Genomic DNA, 17595 nt, shown 5'->3' on the forward strand with positions numbered 1-17595 from the left:
GTCCATAAATAAGACTATTATCATAAGTATGCCTCTTTGTATTGTACTCATTTGGATTAGGTTTAATGTCGAGGTGCATCAAATACGTTACACTATATAACTCAATATCAATGGACTTAATACAAATTCTGATTGAAGCTGGAAGTCATGTATTAAAATGACTTTTGAAGAGAGGTGGAAAATTGTCTTAAATTCCCAGTGAGGTCAGACGTGATTTACCTGTGTCTTATATACATTGTATTCAGACTCCTTGACTTTTTCCACATATTGTTATGTTACAGCCTTATTCTAAAATTGATAAAATAGTTTTTTTCGTCATTAATCTACACACAACACCACATATTGACCAAGTAAAAACAGGTTTAGATATTTTTGCTAATTTACTACGCTTAAAAAAACTGAAATATCACATTCACATAAGTATTCAGACCCTTTACTCAGAACTTTTTTTAAGCACTTTTGGCAGTGATTACAGCCTCGCGTCTTCTTGGGTATGACGCTACAAGCTTGACACAACTGTACTTGGAGAGTTTCTCCCAATCTTCTCTGCAGATCCTCTCAAGGTCTGTCAGGTTAGATGGGGAGCGTCGCTGCACAGCTATTTTTCAGGTCTCTCCAGAGATGTTCGATCAGGTTCAAAGACATTCAGAGACTTGTCCTGAAGCCACTCCTGCATTGTCTTGGCTGCGTGCTTAGGATGTTGTCCTGTTGGATGGTGAACCTTCACCCCAGCCTAAGGTCCTCAGTGCTCTGAAGCAGGTTTTCATTAAGGATCTCTCTGTATTTTGCTTCGTTCATCTTTCCCTCGATTCTGACTAGTCTCCCAGTCCCTGCCTCTAAAACACATCCCCACAGCATGATGCTGCCACCACCATGCTTCACCATCAGGATGGTGCCAGGTTTCCTCCAGACATGACGCTTGGCATTCAGGCCAAAGAGTTCAATATTGGTTTCATCAGACCAGAGAAGCTTGTTTCTCATGGTCTGAGAGGCTTCAGGTGCCTTGGGGCAAACTCCAAGAAGGCTGTCAAGTGCCTTTTACTGACGAGTGGATTCCATCTATCCACTCTACCATAAAGGCCTGATTGGTGGAGTGCTACAGAGATGTTTGTCCTTCTGGAAGGTTCTCCCATATCCAGAGGCACTCTGGAGCTCTGTCAGAGTGACCATCGGGTTCTTGGCCAACTCCCTGACCAAGGCCCTTCGCCCCTGATTGCTCAATTTGGCCGGGCGGCCAGCTCTAGGAAGAGTCTTGGTTGTTCCAAACTTCTTCCATTTCAGAATGATGGAGGCCACTGTGTTCTTGGGGACCTTCAATGCTGCAGAATTTTTTTGGTACTCTTCCCCAGATCTGTGCCTCGACACAATCCTGTCTCTGGGATTCTACAGACAATTCCTTCAACCTCATGGCTTGGTTTTTGCTCTGACAACTATGGGACCTTATATAGACAGGTGTGTGCCTTTCCAAATCATGTCCAATCAATTGAATGTACCACAGGTGGACTCCAATCAAGTTGTAGAAACATCACGAGGATGATCAATGAAAACAGGATGCACCTGAGCTCAATTTCAAGTCTCATAGCAAAGGGTGTGAATTCTTATGTAAATAAGGTATTTCTGTTATTTATTGGTAATACATTTGCAAGAATTTCTAAAAACCTGTTTTCGCTTTGCCATAATGTGGTATTGTGTGTAGATTGATGAGGAAAACAATTAATTTAATCAATTTTAAAATAAGGCCGTAACATAACAAAATGTGGAAAAGGGGAAGGGGTCTGAATACTTTCCGAATGCACTGTATATTTCCACACTATGAGGTTGGCATAATAATGTGAAATGGAGAAAATTATGATAATGATTTTAGTGTAATAGCTCTTTGAAAAGGACGACTGAAATTTCAGCCTGTTTTGGTGGGATGGAGTTTTGGCCTTCCATGGTGACATCACTATGCGATAAATTAGTCAGTGGTGTAAAGTACTGAAGTAAAAATAATTTTAAGTACTACTTAAGTAGTTTTTTGAGGTATCTGTACTTTACTACTTATATGTTTTGACAACTTTTACTATACTACATTACTAAAGCAAATAATGTACTTTTTACTCCATACATTTTCCCTGGCACACAAAAGGACATTTTCAATGCTTAGCAGGACAGGATCATGGTCCAATAAACACACTTATCAAGAGAACATCCCTGGTCATCGCTAGTGTCTCTGATCTGGCAGACTCACTAAACGCAAATGCTTCGTTTGTAAATGAAGTCTGAGGGTTGGAATGTGCCCCTGGCTATCTGTAAATTTAAAAAACATGATAATGGTGCCGTCTGGTTTGCTTAATATAAGGAATTTGAAATTATTTCAACTTTTACTTTAGATTTTAGCAATTACATTTAGTTTTGATGCTTAAGTACTTTAAAACCAAATACTTTTAGACTTTCACTTTTACTTGAGTAATTTTCAGTTAAGGTACCTTTACTTTTATTGGGTACTTTTTCCACCACTAAAATTAGTTCATAGACCAAAGGTGCGTTCAGTTCACTTGAACGTTTGCTAAGTTGCGGAACGGTTTGTACTGAACGACACGTTTCCCTAAAACGTTCTTGAACAGACTTTGAGGTACGTTTGTTCCCGTTTGGTGGGTGTGGTGAGGTGTGGCTTGAAGCAATGAGTGACGCATTTAATGGGCAGTGGCCATGTTGACAGCGTTCCCCAACCCCTCTTCGACTGGTCGTTCAGTACAGCATCGTTTTCATTCAATTGAATGTTCCAGATTGTAAAAGCGTACTGAATGCAGCCCAAGTTCCAAACCACTCTGCCAATAACATCTAATTTTCAGTTTTCCTCTCCCCACTCAGACCACTCGCAGACATTCCAAGCAAAATTATTACTTAAGAAATTTCCCTTTGCTAAGAAGCTATTTTTGTTTCTTTTGACCATTTTAATTTAAAAACAATCACAGTAAGGTACTAAATTGTTACCCAGAAATGATTTAATATTGAGATAAAAACAGCTGCATTGGACCTTTAAGTTAAATTATAAGCATACAGTATTAATACAGCATTTCCAGTTTTGTAAATAGTTGAAAAAAATAACAAATATATTCTTCGTATGCGAGTCTACAGTATCTTGATGATACCCTATCTTTAAGTAAATTGAAAGTTTGAATAAATGGGCCGTCTTAAATTGCATCCAGGTAACACATTACAAGCAAAACATGCCTAATTGCAGTACTGCCAGTATGTAGTAATCCAATTCTAGGACACAAACGAAGCGATCTCAAAATCAAAATAAACATGTTGGATGAATGAGTCTCTTGTGAGATTGCAAATGTAGACTTCATTACCATATTGCACTTACACACTACAGTACCTCTCATCTTCAGCAAAGCTAAAGCAAAGTAAAACACAATAATTAGCCTAAATTAAAGCAGCCATGTGTATCCAGGACTATGCAAACGGCTGTGCAAATCGAGTTCTACAAAGGGCCTTTTCTAAACAAGTCTTCATAGTAGAAATGTAGTTACACAAAATATCCTATATGCTTAGGAAAGGGAACATTTAGGGAAGAGGATACATTTGGATAAAGCCTTTGCTTGCCCAGCTTCCACATAAATTTGCATGAGTTAATCAAACACCATTACATGAAAGTGTGCTTTTTCCTAGTAAGGAAACATACATTTCAACATAATTTGGGGAATCTAGCAAGTCTCAGTGTATGAAAACTGGCAGGTTGGAATTTCTCTTCTTGACTAGATTAAATAAACCTCTGCGCAATGGTTTGTCAAAATTCTCTTGATTAAAACATGATTTACTTCTGCACATTAAAACATTTGGACATGACAAAACTAAACGAAAGAGGGAAGTTGTAAAAAAATAAAAATGTTTTTTTTATTCGAAGACATTCTCAAAAGGACAAGTCCCTCATAAATGTAAGCACCCATATATTTTTCTTCTTCTAAAAAAGGTTATATCTACAACCTAAAAGGGTTCTTTGGCTGTCCCCATTGGATAACCCTTTGAAGAACCCTTTTTGATTCCAGGTAGAACCCTTTTCACAGAGTTCTACCTGGAACCTAAAAGGGTTCTACCTGGAACCTAAAAGGGTTCTACCTGGAACCTAAAAGGGTTCTACCTAACATGGTTCTACCTGGAACCTAAAAGGGTTCTACCTGGAATCTAAAATGGTTCTACCTAGAACCTAAAAGGGTTCTACCTGGAACCTAAAAGGGTTCTACCTGGAACCTAAAAGGGTTCTACCTGGAACCTAAAAGGGTTCTCCTATGGGGACAGCTGAAGAACTCTTTTGGAACCCTTTTTTTCTAAGAGTGCTCTCCTCTGTCAGAGCACTGTATGTTCCACTACTGTACATTCCACTATGAAGCTTCAAGAGCACTCACTTGTGCTGGCACTTGTTTGAGAGTCCATTAAGCAGATCACCCTTCTGTTGGGAAGGGGAAAGCTGCTCTGAGGGGGATGGTCCTTGAGGATCAGGCCGCCCATGGTCTGAGGGCTGAGGGTTGGATGTGTCACTAGTTGAGTTCCCATCCCTGGAGGGTGATCCTTTGTGGACCTCCAACAGAGAGACCGTCCAGGAGGGAGATGTAGGCTGTGAGGGGGAGGCCTTACATGAGCACGGCTGGTGTCCCTGGGTTTGGACCTGTTCCACTCCTCTAAGGATGCGCACCAGGGAGTTGTGGACCTGCTGGCTGATAGGAGTATCACTGTCGTCGGGTTCGGTCTTGACCTGGCGGTCTGTGGAGAAGTTAGAGAGCTGCTCCAGGACCTCTATCTGTCGGTCCATCATACCCAGCATGCTGCAGTGGAAGGCCCTTTGCTCAGCGAGCTGTTCCCCTAGCTGATGGTTCAGGATGGTGAGCTGCTGGAGGATCAGGGTGCTGGTGTCCTCACAAGTGCCTGTAGAGAATGAACAGCAGGACAACTTGTATATGTTTTAGGTTATTGCTGTAATATCTATTATCCAAAGCTCTAAACAATTGATGAATACAAAGTAAAATTCCAACATATTCATTACATGATATTAGTTACAAAGAGCACATTAATGACATAGAATATAGGTGGTCATGTAGCCACTCTAAACTCATCAGTTATAAAAGCACTCACCAGTTTGTTCTTCTGGACTGCAGCTAGTGGGATCACTAGCTCCCTCCCCATCATGCAAAGAGGGCACTGAATGTGGCTCACTTTTCACTGGGTAAAGATACTCTCCAGATAGACCCAAAGTCATAATCTCTTCTGACTTCAGGGCCCAGCCCGAAGTGCTGATGTTGGCCTCTTCTGGAATGGCGTTAGTCTCGTCTCCTTCCCCCTCTAGAGCTGGAGCCAGACTCTCCTGCCAAGGGGCCACAGAGTCAGGCTGAGCAACATCACCTGGGAAGAGAGAGAGAAGAGTGAGCAGCACAGGCCAATGCAAAGCAAACACTTCTTTACAATTCTTTAATGGCAAATATTAAAAGGTATAAAAATCCTAAAGCCAGAAAGTAGTACCATCAGTATGATCCTCCAGGTTCGAGTGGGTTAACACCCCCATATTGTGTCCATCTGCAGTGCCTTGCTCTGGGGCCCCCACCCGAGCCCTCCTGGCCAGCATGCGGTCCAGCATACGGAAGTAACGGAATGACTCGATGGCGGACAGGCGTGCAGCGGGGCTACGGTATCCTGCCGTCTTGATCTTGCGGTACTTGTGCTTGAGGCTCTTCCAGCGGTTGCGGATCTGGTTGACAGTGAAGTGGATGTCCCGCTTGGCCAGGCTGTAGCGCAGGTGGCGGAAGTGTGAGTCATTGCGCTGACGCTTCTTATCCAGCTCATGCACCAGGTCCAGCTGCTCGATGAGGGCCAGCATGGCGAAGGTGTCCGACTCTGTCCACCACTTGTTGGGCCTCCTCTCACTCAGGTCCATGGTCTCTGCCTCTTCTCACTGGGTGTACCTGTGCTGGTAGCAGCCCCTTGGGCTCCTCCTGGTTGGAAGTAAACAAGAACACATGGAAAGAGGTTGAAGTACTACACCATAGGCTAATGTAATTTCTATACATTAGAGGTAGACTGAGAGGTAGTCAAATGATTATGATAAAATGACCTTGAATTAAATGTTAAGACTTTCTATTCATATAAAATTTTGTAGCAATATGCATCAAAGAGCAGCATCCACGTTGCATTATAATAAAGTTGTATTCAAGACGGGAACATTGGTGTTTTTATCAAAGGTATAGGACAACCTCACTATGGGAGAATAAATGAGTCACGACAGCATCCAAAATAGACACTGGATATAAATGAAAGGAATAAATTGTGACATAAACCACTCCAGAGATGTTCATTACAACATTCACACAAGATTACAGTGACAGTTTCTTCTCCAGTCCCTTTGAAGTTCACCCAACAGCAAATCACGACTTTCCCACGTCAATTCCACTCAGATGAGACATGATGAGCTCAGTAGTACGCTTACAATGTGAATTTATGCAGCCAAACAGGAGTACTGTATAACGCTTTCTTCTACCAAAAAAAAGACATATGCAATAGTTTTCCCTTTTGCTACAACAGTGAATTACTTGAAATAAAATTGCTCCTGGATATTACTGACAACCACACCATACGAGATTAATTTAAAACTAGCTAAGTGGCCATGAACAGTCTGACCACTGAAAACCTAACTAGCTATCACTGGCTAGTTGACAGGTGCAGTGAGTGTGCCAACTGCTGACAGTGGCCGTGGACTCAGCTGGGTGGTTGCAGTGGCCATCACCGGCGAACGCTAACGATGAAGAATGTAATTTCCTACAGAACTCTGCGGCCAACATTGTTTTCATACACAAACTATTGTTCTAAGTTAATAACCATAAAATAGCGCTTACTGTTACTGCTACTGCTACAGATTGCACTTCATACCTTCATCTCGATATATTTTACGCTGCGTCGGAGGAAGCTTGCTCGCGTCGCACGATCACATGGGGTTTGTTGACATCAATGGTCTTGTTCGAAAATGCAGCCGACAGCGGAGGAATCTGCCGACTGATTGATCTACAAATCACCGTGCATCATAAATAACCACTCATTATTATTTGTAGATCCGTCAGTCAGTCACTATTTACCCATGATACATCACGAATTTGATGCTCTCGAACACGGCCAATGACTGTATATGAGCGACGTTTCGAATGTCACATGTCCTTCGGTCTCTACTGTGATTGGTCAAAAATCTTACTGCAAACTCACGAAGGTCAGTGTTTGTGAGGAGCTGCGCAAATTCTCAGATCTACACACCATCTAAATGTTCAATTTGAACGGATTTAACAGGCATCTGGTTGTAATTTGTGAATTTGTGCAGTACTTAGTTTGGGCCAACCCCCGTGAGTGAGCGATTTCCGGCTACTTCCGTGTGCTCATGTGATTCTTTTTTTTGCACGACTGTGGAGGTATGACAATTTGTTTTACATACATTTTTCCAATAATAGCAGGATAGCTATCTGTATTCGATTTGGTGAATTGATTTAACGTAGATTAACATAACATGTCAATGAGTTAAATTGAGTTCAACTCTATAACATAATGTTATTCAACAGGGGTGGGGCATGTATTTCGTTGCGTATCATCTCGTACTAAAAATGTTTTGGGCTAGCGCTCGAATGTGGGGGGAGGCACATTCCGATGGGCAGCCAGGAATCATCATAACAGTTCCATTAAACAATGCCCCCCTGTAACATTGAAACTATGCTTCCTCATAAGATGTAGGCCTTCACTGTTCTCTTGTGTATTTAGGTGGTGTGGTGGAATGGCAAGTGACAAATACCAGATAGTGGTGCAAGGAGAGGCGTCAGAGACCGACTCAGATGATGAGGTATACATCACCTCCCTCTCTCCACATTCAACTGCCGGAGGGCAAAAGGTACCAGGGGAAGCATCTGAGACTGACAGTGAGGGGGAGGTTGAGAAAGCACGGAAATGTGTCATTGCTGCAAGCTCTGAAAACCCACAAATATTACGCAAGGACTTAACTCCTCTGCTTGTGATCAGAGATAACTCTGACATTCAGTCCGTGGTAGAGGAGAGGGTTGTTTCTAAGCCTGAGCACAGTGGGCTCTACTACAACACTTTACTCCAGCAGAAATTACACGAGAGCAATGCACGTCTATGCACCGATGTGTCCCAGACCATCAAACAGGTGTATGGTAATGCCACAAAGGAGATCCGCATGGCCACGACCCACCTGAACATCTCCCAGAACGGCATCATCAACGCCTCCCACAGCATCCGACTCATTCTGGAGGACCTCAAGTCTGTCTCAGAGAAAATGGACATCATCACCAGCTGTTATCTGCTCCCCGATATTACCATCCCATCCTCTCCCACTACCCCTATTCCCGGACAATGATGTTCCTTATGATGTTCCTCGTTCAATGTTTTCTTATGTCTTATGTAGGCTAAACAACAGGCTGGAGTATTATTTGCATTAGGTGAATAAATGATGCATTCCGTTATACTATTGCTGCTCCATGTTGTTCTGATAATATTCAGATGGCTTATTCATTGTAGTTGGTCATCGCAAAGGATGCCTATTGATCTTGATCATACAAGAAAGTGTTTAGCTGTTCACATTCACAACCATATAACACGTCTTGTTAAGCACTGTATTTTCCAAAGTGCCAAACCCTGTCGTAGGCCTAGTGCACAGCCCACTTTTGTGGTGTAAGCAAAACACTGCAAGTGATGGGACTGCTGTGGTCATTTTTGTCTAGGCCTAGAGTTGACGAAGCTACAGAATCCTCATTTATTAACAAAATGAATCCTAGGACATTCATTGTGCATTGCTGTATTCACAAGTCAGTCATTGAACTGCAATAGGCTTCTACTTCAGCGAACATTGAAGGAACAGTTTCAAAACTTTAACATGCATTCCATCCCTATACAGTGTAATCATCCCAAAGATATAAAAAGTGTTATAAAATTAAAGATCATTTTGAATCCAGAGCGTTTGATCGGTCAATGCTTTTGCAGAGTCACTGTCATGTCGCGTGAGGTTGAGCATCTGGCTTGGCTTCCAGGAAGTGCGAGCTGAAAGCAATCCATTCTCCCAAGGTCATCTGAAGGGCATGTCTGATCTCACTGCTGCGCCCATACACCAGAGACGCTCCATCGAGTTGATTCTCTGTCAGCAGCTGCTGATATTTCACTGGAATGTTCAGCTTGTCCATCTAGAGAACAATGCAGACATGACATTGAGACACGTTGATATATATTTTAAATGGTGTCATTAGACATTGTTGGTCGTCATTTACTTATTCTAATGGGCCAACGGGGGTTCATGGGAAATATTCTGGTGTGTGGGAAGTTCCATCATTGGCGATGGCTTGCATGGGACTACCCTATGCAGTGCTGCTGTTATGAATACAATGCTTGTGAGCTGAGGGCTATTAGCATACTACCCTCCTGAAACAGCTTATTTCAAGGTCAATGACTTGGCATTTTCCCTGTTTTAACAAGTGCATGTCTGATCTCACTGCTACGCCCATAAACCAGAGACGCTTCATCGAGTTGATTCTCTGTAGCAGCAAACTGAGGGAAACTGTTTTACGGGGCATTGGATTCTGTTGTGACTGATCTGTCTGATACAAAAGTGTAACATTACGCAATTATTTTAAGGCACTAATGGACTTATCTACATGAGTTGTGTAAATACCATAAGTATGTATACATGACACTGTATACTGACCTCCATGATATACTAGTGTCTATCATAAAATAATTCAATCAGTATAAAGATTCTTATTTTGAACTAACCTCTTTGCAGATGTCCTCTGTGCTCATACTGATAACTGTTCCAATCCGCAGTGGGCAGATGGCATTTGACTTGGTTCTGTCTCTCAGGCTGGGTCCCCCTCTAACCCAAGCCAGTTTTTCTTTAATGGATTGGTCCAGGTTGACTGTACACAATCTGAACAGATCAACATCCTTCAGAGTAAACTGGAAGTCCACCTTAAGGAACCTCTCAAACAGCTCAGGGTCTCCATCCTGCTCTAGAACGGTCTCCAGACGATCTCTGAGCATGTGGAGCTCCAGCCTGGTCTCACTGAACACCTCCCATAAGGTCTTGGCCTGGTTGATAGCACCATCAGCGTCATCAGTGTCAGCCCTCTGCTGGCGGTCCTCTGAGCATTGCAGGATCCAGCTCAGGCGGCAGGGCCAGAGGTTGGCCATCACCACCCAGGCAGCAAGGTCTTTAGCTTTGGAGAAGCCCCCATAATTCATAGCATCCATGACGATGACTGTCACCCGTACAGAGTTTATTATCCTTCTCATATGCACATGGTTTCCCATAAGATAAACATGAAGAGGGCTGTATTTGGTATATATGGCGTGTAATGCCTCATTTGTTAGCGCCTTGATTTTCTTGGCCCAGATTTCCCAATGGATGCCATTTTCTAGTAGCTCAGTCTCGCTTTTGCCCTTTCCAATGAAGGGCACAAGGCTGTCATCAAGCCTGCCTTTTTCAAATGCAGAGAAATTCCCAGCTCTTTGTTTTCCTCTCTTAATACATTCCCAGTCAGGCTCTAGATAGCTGTCAGCGAGGGTTTTAAAAGCTCTGCATTTGGAGTCGGGGGACATCTCAGGCACTGAGAAGGGCAGGGTTACCATCTTGTTTAGAAAGTCATACCCGCTGGATGTCAGCCCACAGAACCACATGGTGCTCTCCACACAGCCCACCACCACTCTGGGGTCCACAGCTAGGATGGACACAAACGGGACATTCTCCCCCGCCAGCAGAACGTTCATAGCCTCCAGGGTGCGGACCACCCTGTCTGGGCTGCAGCGGTCCAGGTGGGTGATCTCCAGCACCACACGGATCCTCCTCCCCTCGAACACCTCCATGAAGTGGATGAAGTCCACCATGACGCCCACCTCCTTCCTCACCTTGTTCATGAAGCCCATCTGGTCGCTGACGGCCGAGCTGTTCATCTGGTGCTGGATGCTGCTGCCCATGGTGTAGAGCAGGTGCTTGGATGTCCGCAGAATAGTCCTCAGGGCGAAGACTGCGGGAGGCCCCAGTGTTGCTATGGCCATCGATTCTAGCACAGTGACCCAACTGCGTGTGCCATTTGTTTGGAGCTCAAAGCCATAAAAGTAGAGCAGGGTACATGTGCCAATGCTGAACAATACAGTGGCTAGGACTACAACCCAGAGGGGGAGGCAGAGCAGCTTTATGGCTTTCCAATTGACCTCATCACCTTCGCTTGTGACTTTCTTTGGGTAGGGATGCTGGGTGGCTCTATAGAGGCCCAGGGGAAGTTCCCCAAAGTCAGCCTGGATGGCCTTGAAGAGGCGGATCACCAACCCAGCCCAGAGTTTATCACTGCCTGCAAAGTGCCAGGCACTGAAGCGCACAAAAATCCACCTTACCCTTCTCCTCCTCCGCTCCTCTTTCTCCCTCCACACAGGACGGAAGAAGATGATGGAGAGGAGGAGGGCCAAGTAGCTAATCCACGCTGGAGGAGGTCGCTTCAGCTTGTGCTTCTGTTCTCTCCACTCTGCCTCTCTGTTCATGTAAACTGCAAATGTAGAAAGAGCAACACAATTAGATTTTTAGAACAAACAAAAAAACTAAAGTCACGTGAAGTCAACCTAAGTGTTAAACTTACTCTTGATCTTCTTCAGTAGAGTTTCAGTGCGGCTGGGGCACTGGGAGAACAGACCTACAGTGGCCGGAGGTGCCACTTTGATCAGTGCTCTGGACAGTCCATATGCATAGACATCATCCAATAGGGCACCTTTTTCTTATAGAGGTAGACATGGCAATCAATAAAAGCTGTTATTAGCTGTATCACTAAACACATGTCAGATGCATTTATGAACTTTCCACTTACCTTGTCCATCCATTTGTCTATGGTTCCAATACTTTGTCAATTCTGAGGGAATAAAACAGGTTATAACATTCATACGGTACAAGAATATCATTTCGATTCATGATCACTGCAACCGATCTAAACTCCAATTATCAGTAACGGTTAGTTATTATTCTGCAGTGTCAATAAAATGCTGGCTGAACTTTTTTCCCCCAAGAATTTTGTAATTTCATAAAAATTAGATGGTTATGTATTGATGTTGTTTTAGAGATGTTTCAATAGTTATTCAACGATAATGTGTTAAATGCAGGACTTTCCGAACACTGGCCAAAGTCATACAGAGTAAATGACCAAAATGTAATGAGAGGAATGAACATAATCATAAACATTAAGACAGCTTTTCAATAAATATTTTATGTTGTACAGCAGTTCAATGAGCACATTCAGGGTTAGCCAAAAGTTATATTCAATCATGTCAGTAAGCTGAAGAACTTGGCTGCTCCATAAACTGACCTTTGGTTGTATCGATAACTTAGAGCACGAGTTTGCACAAAAATAATTGCCTCAAATATGTGTTGACGGTTCATTATACATTTCAGCTACCAGTGATATAATGACAGATTTCTACTGTAATGAAAATAAACACACCCTCCCACACAAATCCACCTGCTTGTTCTTTTTGCCTTAAGAGTCTTGAACAAAAGTACAAATAAAATGTCAATATTTGGTTAATGAATAATACCAGACAGCCCTTTCCAATGACCTTTCTATGGAGTATAACCTATCAGCTAGTTTTACAAAACATTACCTCCATATATACTTATTAACATTGGATTAGACATTTGCCCTCAAAAGAAAGTACAACTCAGTCTTACCGTGTCTGTGTGGGTCTCACTACATTGAAGTCAGCATACAGACTGACCCTCTGTTGAAACCAATAACACTAGTGTTGTTTACACGACCTGACCGTATATACCTGACACATTATCAGATCATATGTGAATGAAAGTCAGAATTGTGTTGAATTTTCCAGATGACTTTGAGTTTTGAGTCTTACTACAGACATATAGATATACATTAAAATGTATTCTTTGAATGATAATGGCCATGGCCCAGAAAGCAATATTTGACTGTTTAATTCTAACAAAGGAAATTACAATATGTGTAAGTTTATAATAGGTATATTAATGACTCCATCCCCACGCATTAATATTCATAACAATTACCATACATCTATACGATTCTTGACCTTGGGAAACGGGACAGGAGTGCTTCACGAATGCTAGATGTCAACTGGTCTTCTTTGCTTTGCTCTCTCTGATCCTCATGTCCTTCCTTATTATATCCACTCTCTAGCAAAGCTTCAAATAGCTTTGACATTTGCACACTATCCTTGTCAACCATGTATGGAAATGTCACACTTGATCGCTCTGCCAGAGACCAATTGCTCGGCCCACGGGGGTTCCCTCTTGGTCTAATGGACGTTGGCTTCCCGAGTAAGAGCTACCCGGTACCAACCCCACCTATTACAGAAAGTAGGATCTCCTTCTGTGTGTTTTCCCAATGAAAGCAAGAACACAATCCCAGTACCCCAATCCATAGACTCGTAACTCCATCATGATACAGAATTCAGTATGTCTGTCGGCTGTAGACCACTATGGGGGCCCACTGGACTCTGTGAGTCAAATATAGAATGTACATTGTGATACATGTGACACCTTCACATTCCATGTGAAGAGAGACACACATAGGTCTGCGTGTCCTATCTATACTCAATTTATTAGGTACACCACCCCGTTCACGAAAATGGTTCGCTCCTACAGACAGTGAGTCATGTTGCCATGGCTTGCTATATAAAGCAGGCGGACAGGCATCGAGGCATTCAGTTACTGTTTGTTCGAACGTTAGAATGTGCAAAACGAGTGACCTAAGCAACTTTGAGCATGGTATGATTGTCAGTGCCAGGTGCAGCGGATGCAGTATCTCAAAAAACATCCAGTCAGCGGCAGTGCTGTGGGCGAAGGAGAATGGCAAGTTCAAAGGAGAAATGCAAGAATCGTGCTAGCTAACAGGCGGGCCACAAACAGGAATCCCGGTTACTGTCGCGTCAAGCTGATGGCAGAGTCAGGATTTGTCATAAGCAGCATGAGTCCATGGCCCACTGGTGTCAACGGTACAGGCTGGTGGCGGTGGTGTAATGGTGTGGGGAATGTTTTCCTGGCACACGTTAGGTCCCTTGATACCAATTGAACTATGTTTTCATGCCCCGAATAATTCAGGCTGTTCTGGAGGCAAAGGGGGGTTTGACCCGGTACTAGATGGGTGTACCTAATAAACTGGCCAAGGAGTGTATATTTACCATACACCCATACATTCGCCCACACTTATCATACATTGCATTACAAATGATAACAAACTTTATCATATGACAGAAGCTATGGAGAATTTATGCAGCGTGCAACTAACTGCCTTTGACAAATTTGATCAACTGGTTTCTGGTGATATCTGTGAGATTAAAAACATGCCATCGCTCCTTGAGCTGCCCAATTTAATTTCCCTTCTCCACATACACTTGTTCACATGTTGCATCATGCCTGCAATGTGTTCTCAGTAGGGTGGAAAAGCTACGGGTTATTTGCCAAAGTTACCGGAATCTTCAGTAATTTTGGTAATTAACAGAACATCTATGGCAATCTATCATGACTTTGGTAATTTATACTTGAATAACTTTTAAAACATGTATTCATATATAGTATCCATTTTGTATATCTGTTCCTTCACTCTGCAGGTCGACTCATCCCAAACCATCTCAATTCGGTTGAGGTCGGGTTAATGTGGAGGCCAGGTCATCTGATGCAGCACTCCATCATTCTCCTTCTTGGTGAAATAGCCCTTACACAGCCTGGAGGTGTGTTGAGTAATTTTCCTGTTGAAAAACAAATAATAGTCCTTCTAAGCCCAAACCAGATGGGATGACGTATCGCTGCAGAATGCTGTGGTAGCCATGCTGGTTAAGTGTGCCTTGAATTCTAAATAAATCACAGACAGTGTCACCAGCAAAGCACCCCCACACCATAACACCTCCTCCTCCGTGCTCTACGGTGAGAAATACACATGCAGAGATCATCTGTTCACCCACACCACGTCTCACAAAGACACTGCGGTTGGAACCAAAAATCTCAAATTTGGAGACAAATTTCCACTGGTCTAATGTCCATTGCTCGTGTTTCTTGGCCCAAGCAAGTCTCTTCTTCTTATTTGTGTCCTTCAGTAGTAGTTTCTTTGCAGAAATTTGACCATGAAGGTTTGATTCACACAGTGAATCAAGCCTCTGAACAGTTGATGTTGAGATGTCTCTGTCACTTGAACTCTGTGAAGCAATTATTTGGGCTGCAATTTCTGATTAACACAACCTCTGCAGCAGAGGTAACTTTGGGACTTCCATTCCTGTGGTGTTCCAGATGAGAGCCAGTTTCATCATAGCACTTGCTACTGCACTTGGAATGTTCTGTATTGACTGACCTTCATGTCTTAAAGTAATGATGGAGTGTCGTTTCTGTATGCTAATTTGAGCTGTTCTTGCCATAATATGGACTTGGTCTTTTACCAAATAGGGCTATCTTCTGTATACCCTCCCTACCTTGTCACAACACAACTGATTGGCTCAAACGCATTAAGAAGGAAATAAATTCCACAAATGAACTTTTAAGAAGAAATGCATTCCAGGTGACTACCTCATGAAGCTGGTTGAGATAATGCCAAGAGTGTGCAAAGCTGTCATCAAGGCAAAGGGTGGCTACTTAGAAGAATCTTACATCTAAAATATATTTTGATTTGTTTAACACTTTTTCAGTTATACCTTGTTTCCATATGTGTTCCATAGTTTTGATGTCGTCACTATTATTTTGCAATGTAGAAAATAGTAAAAATTTAAGAAAAACCCTTGAATGAGTAGGTGTTTTAAAACTTTTGACTGGTAGTGTAAACCTTATGGTTCAAGAGGAAATGGACGAATTAATGAAAAAAGCTTCTAATCAACAATGGCATTATTTTCAATTACCTCTGCAACTCGTCCAACTATTTACTTTTTTCTCAACTGCAACAATGCCAAAACATTGACAACAAATACATATTGACATAAGTTAAGTAAATGAAAGTGTAAAAAATATATAAAGAATATGTCATACTGAAACCCTCATTAACACCAATGGTATTCACTAAGTTGATGGTCTATATTTAGGATAATGTTTAACAGCTTTGTCATTCCATATATTTAAAAAAAATCATCTTATTTAAATATTTCATACATTTTACATGTGATAAGGTCAGTGAGAGGGCCAGAGATCATTACAGACACCTGTGATATTCTAAAGTACCCAAAAGAGTCGCTAGGTGCTAGATTACATAAATCCTTGAAAGATACCAAAATTCTTTAAGTTTACTGGTAAACATTGAAAGTAAAGCAGTAATATACACTCCCTTTACAACCCTAGTTCCCAGCCTCCGCCTGCAAACGTTGCCTTCAGAAGTATGCATTCATCGCTGGTAAATTAATTCAGCTGGGAGACTCATTTCAATTCCATTACTGGCACTTTGCAGGGGAAAGAAAAGTTCATGAGAATCAGATAGGAGGACTGCTAATGAGCAGTGTGGCCCCTAGCACAGTTCCTCCATGATCTGCCGTTTCACCAATGCCATCACACTGGTAAATAGATTTTTTTAAAACTATGATTGAGAAAATAAATATGCAACGAAAATGAATGAGGTTTTTAATGCACGATAGATAAATGTACACTACCGTTCAAACGTTTGGGGTCACTTCAGTCACTTGTCCTTGTTTTTGAAAGAAAAGCGCATATTTTTGTCCATTAAAATAACATCAGATTGATCAGAAATACAGTGTAGACATTGTTAATGTTGTAAATGACTATTGTAGCTGGAAACAGCAGATTTTCTATGGAATAACTACATAGGTGTACAGAGCCCCATTATCAGCAACCATCACTCCTGTGTTCAAATGGCACGTTGTGTTAGCTAATCCAAGTTTATCATTTTAAAAGGCTAATTGATCATTAGAAAACCCTTTTGCAATTATGTTAGCACAGCTGAAAACTTTTGTTCTAATTAAAGAAGCAATAAAACTGGCCTTCTTTAGACTAGTTGAGTATCTGGAGCATCAGCATTTGTGGGTTTGATTACAGGCTCAAAATGGACAGAAACAAAGAACTTTCTTCTGAAACTCATCAGTCTATCCTTGTTCTGAGAAATAAAATGTGCTTTTCTTTAAAAAAACAAGGACATTTCTAAGTGACCCCAAACTTTTGAACAGTAGTATATATCTTTAAAAGTGTGTTTGTGGCTGTTTGACTTCTTGCCATGTTTAACATTTTCATTTATACAGTTGAAGTCGGAAGTTTACATACACCTTAGCCAAATACATTTAAACAGAGTTTTTCACAATTCCTGACATTTAATCCTGTTAACAATTCCCTGTCTTAGGTCAGTTAGGATCACCACTTTATTTTAAGAATGTGAAGTGTCAGAATAATAGTGGAGAGAGAGATTTATTTCAGCTTTAATTTCTTTCATCACATTCCCAGTGGGTCAGAAGTTTACATACACTCAATTACTATTTGGTAGCACTGCCTTTAAATAGTTTACCTTGGGTCAAACGTTTTGGGTAGCCTTCCACAAGCTTCCCACAATAAGTTGGGTGAATTTTGTCCCATTCCTCCTGACAGAG

At 42.0% G+C, this 17595-nt stretch overlaps 3 protein-coding genes across 7 annotated transcripts; 1 reads left to right on the forward strand and 2 right to left on the reverse strand.

The window, feature by feature from the left end:
• Positions 1-2969: 2969 nt before the first annotated feature.
• LOC106612720 (uncharacterized) lies at positions 2970-7204 on the reverse strand. 2 transcript variants are annotated; one of them, XM_014214169.3, is made up of 4 exons: positions 6904-7204; positions 5503-5972; positions 5119-5385; positions 2970-4911 (listed from the first exon to the last, which is right to left on the reverse strand). In XM_014214169.3, the coding sequence occupies exons 2-4, from the start codon at positions 5912-5914 to the stop codon at positions 4391-4393; spliced, it is 1200 nt and encodes a 399-aa protein (XP_014069644.1). In that variant the 5' UTR covers positions 5915-5972; positions 6904-7204; the 3' UTR covers positions 2970-4390. The 2 variants fall into 2 exon arrangements, with proteins under 2 accessions (XP_014069644.1, XP_014069645.1); XM_014214170.3 differs by having other exon boundaries at positions 6870-7204.
• A 21-nt stretch (positions 7205-7225) lies between these two features.
• bloc1s3 (biogenesis of lysosomal organelles complex 1 subunit 3) lies at positions 7226-8980 on the forward strand. The gene is made up of 2 exons (XM_014214171.3): positions 7226-7430; positions 7774-8980. Exon 2 carries the CDS (start codon positions 7787-7789, stop codon positions 8384-8386), a length of 600 nt encoding a protein of 199 aa, XP_014069646.1. The 5' UTR covers positions 7226-7430; positions 7774-7786; the 3' UTR covers positions 8387-8980.
• Positions 8769-13275, reverse strand: LOC106612719 (NTPase KAP family P-loop domain-containing protein 1). Of its 4 annotated transcripts, none has more exons than XM_014214164.3 (6): positions 13084-13274; positions 12728-12777; positions 11874-11915; positions 11649-11783; positions 9793-11558; positions 8769-9206 (listed from the first exon to the last, which is right to left on the reverse strand). In XM_014214164.3, the coding sequence occupies exons 3-6, from the start codon at positions 11884-11886 to the stop codon at positions 9018-9020; spliced, it is 2103 nt and encodes a 700-aa protein (XP_014069639.1). In that variant the 5' UTR covers positions 11887-11915; positions 12728-12777; positions 13084-13274; the 3' UTR covers positions 8769-9017. The 4 variants fall into 4 exon arrangements, with proteins under 4 accessions (XP_014069639.1, XP_014069641.1, XP_014069638.1 ...); XM_014214166.3 differs by having other exon boundaries at positions 13079-13274; XM_014214163.3 differs by lacking the exon at positions 12728-12777 and having other exon boundaries at positions 13079-13275.
• Between the last annotated feature and the right edge of the window lie 4320 nt (positions 13276-17595).

This window comes from Salmo salar, chromosome 09 (genome assembly GCF_965601325.2).
Source record: "Salmo salar chromosome 09, fSalSal1, whole genome shotgun sequence".
NCBI classification, from domain to species: Eukaryota; Metazoa; Chordata; class Actinopteri; order Salmoniformes; family Salmonidae; genus Salmo; species Salmo salar.

Bases quoted from the DNA above. Each gene is read 5' to 3' on its own strand.
- LOC106612720 (XM_014214169.3), bottom strand. From the start codon at position 5,914: ATGGACCTGAGTGAGAGGAGGCCCAACAAGTGGTGGACAGAGTCGGAC. The intron at 5,386-5,502 runs GTACTACTTTCT...CTCTCTTCCCAG, and splicing joins CCTGGAGGATCATACTGATG to GTGATGTTGCTCAGCCTGAC. The intron at 4,912-5,118 runs GTGAGTGCTTTT...CATTCTCTACAG, and splicing joins CAGTCCAGAAGAACAAACTG to GCACTTGTGAGGACACCAGC.
- bloc1s3 (XM_014214171.3), top strand. From the start codon at position 7,787: ATGGCAAGTGACAAATACCAGATAGTGGTGCAAGGAGAGGCGTCAGAG.
- LOC106612719 (XM_014214159.2), bottom strand. From the start codon at position 11,964: ATGATATTCTTGTACCGTATGAATGTTATAACCTGTTTTATTCCCTCA. The intron at 11,784-11,873 runs GTAAGTGGAAAG...TACCTCTATAAG, and splicing joins TAGACAAATGGATGGACAAG to AAAAAGGTGCCCTATTGGAT. The intron at 11,559-11,648 runs GTAAGTTTAACA...CTACATTTGCAG, and splicing joins TCTACTGAAGAAGATCAAGA to TTTACATGAACAGAGAGGCA.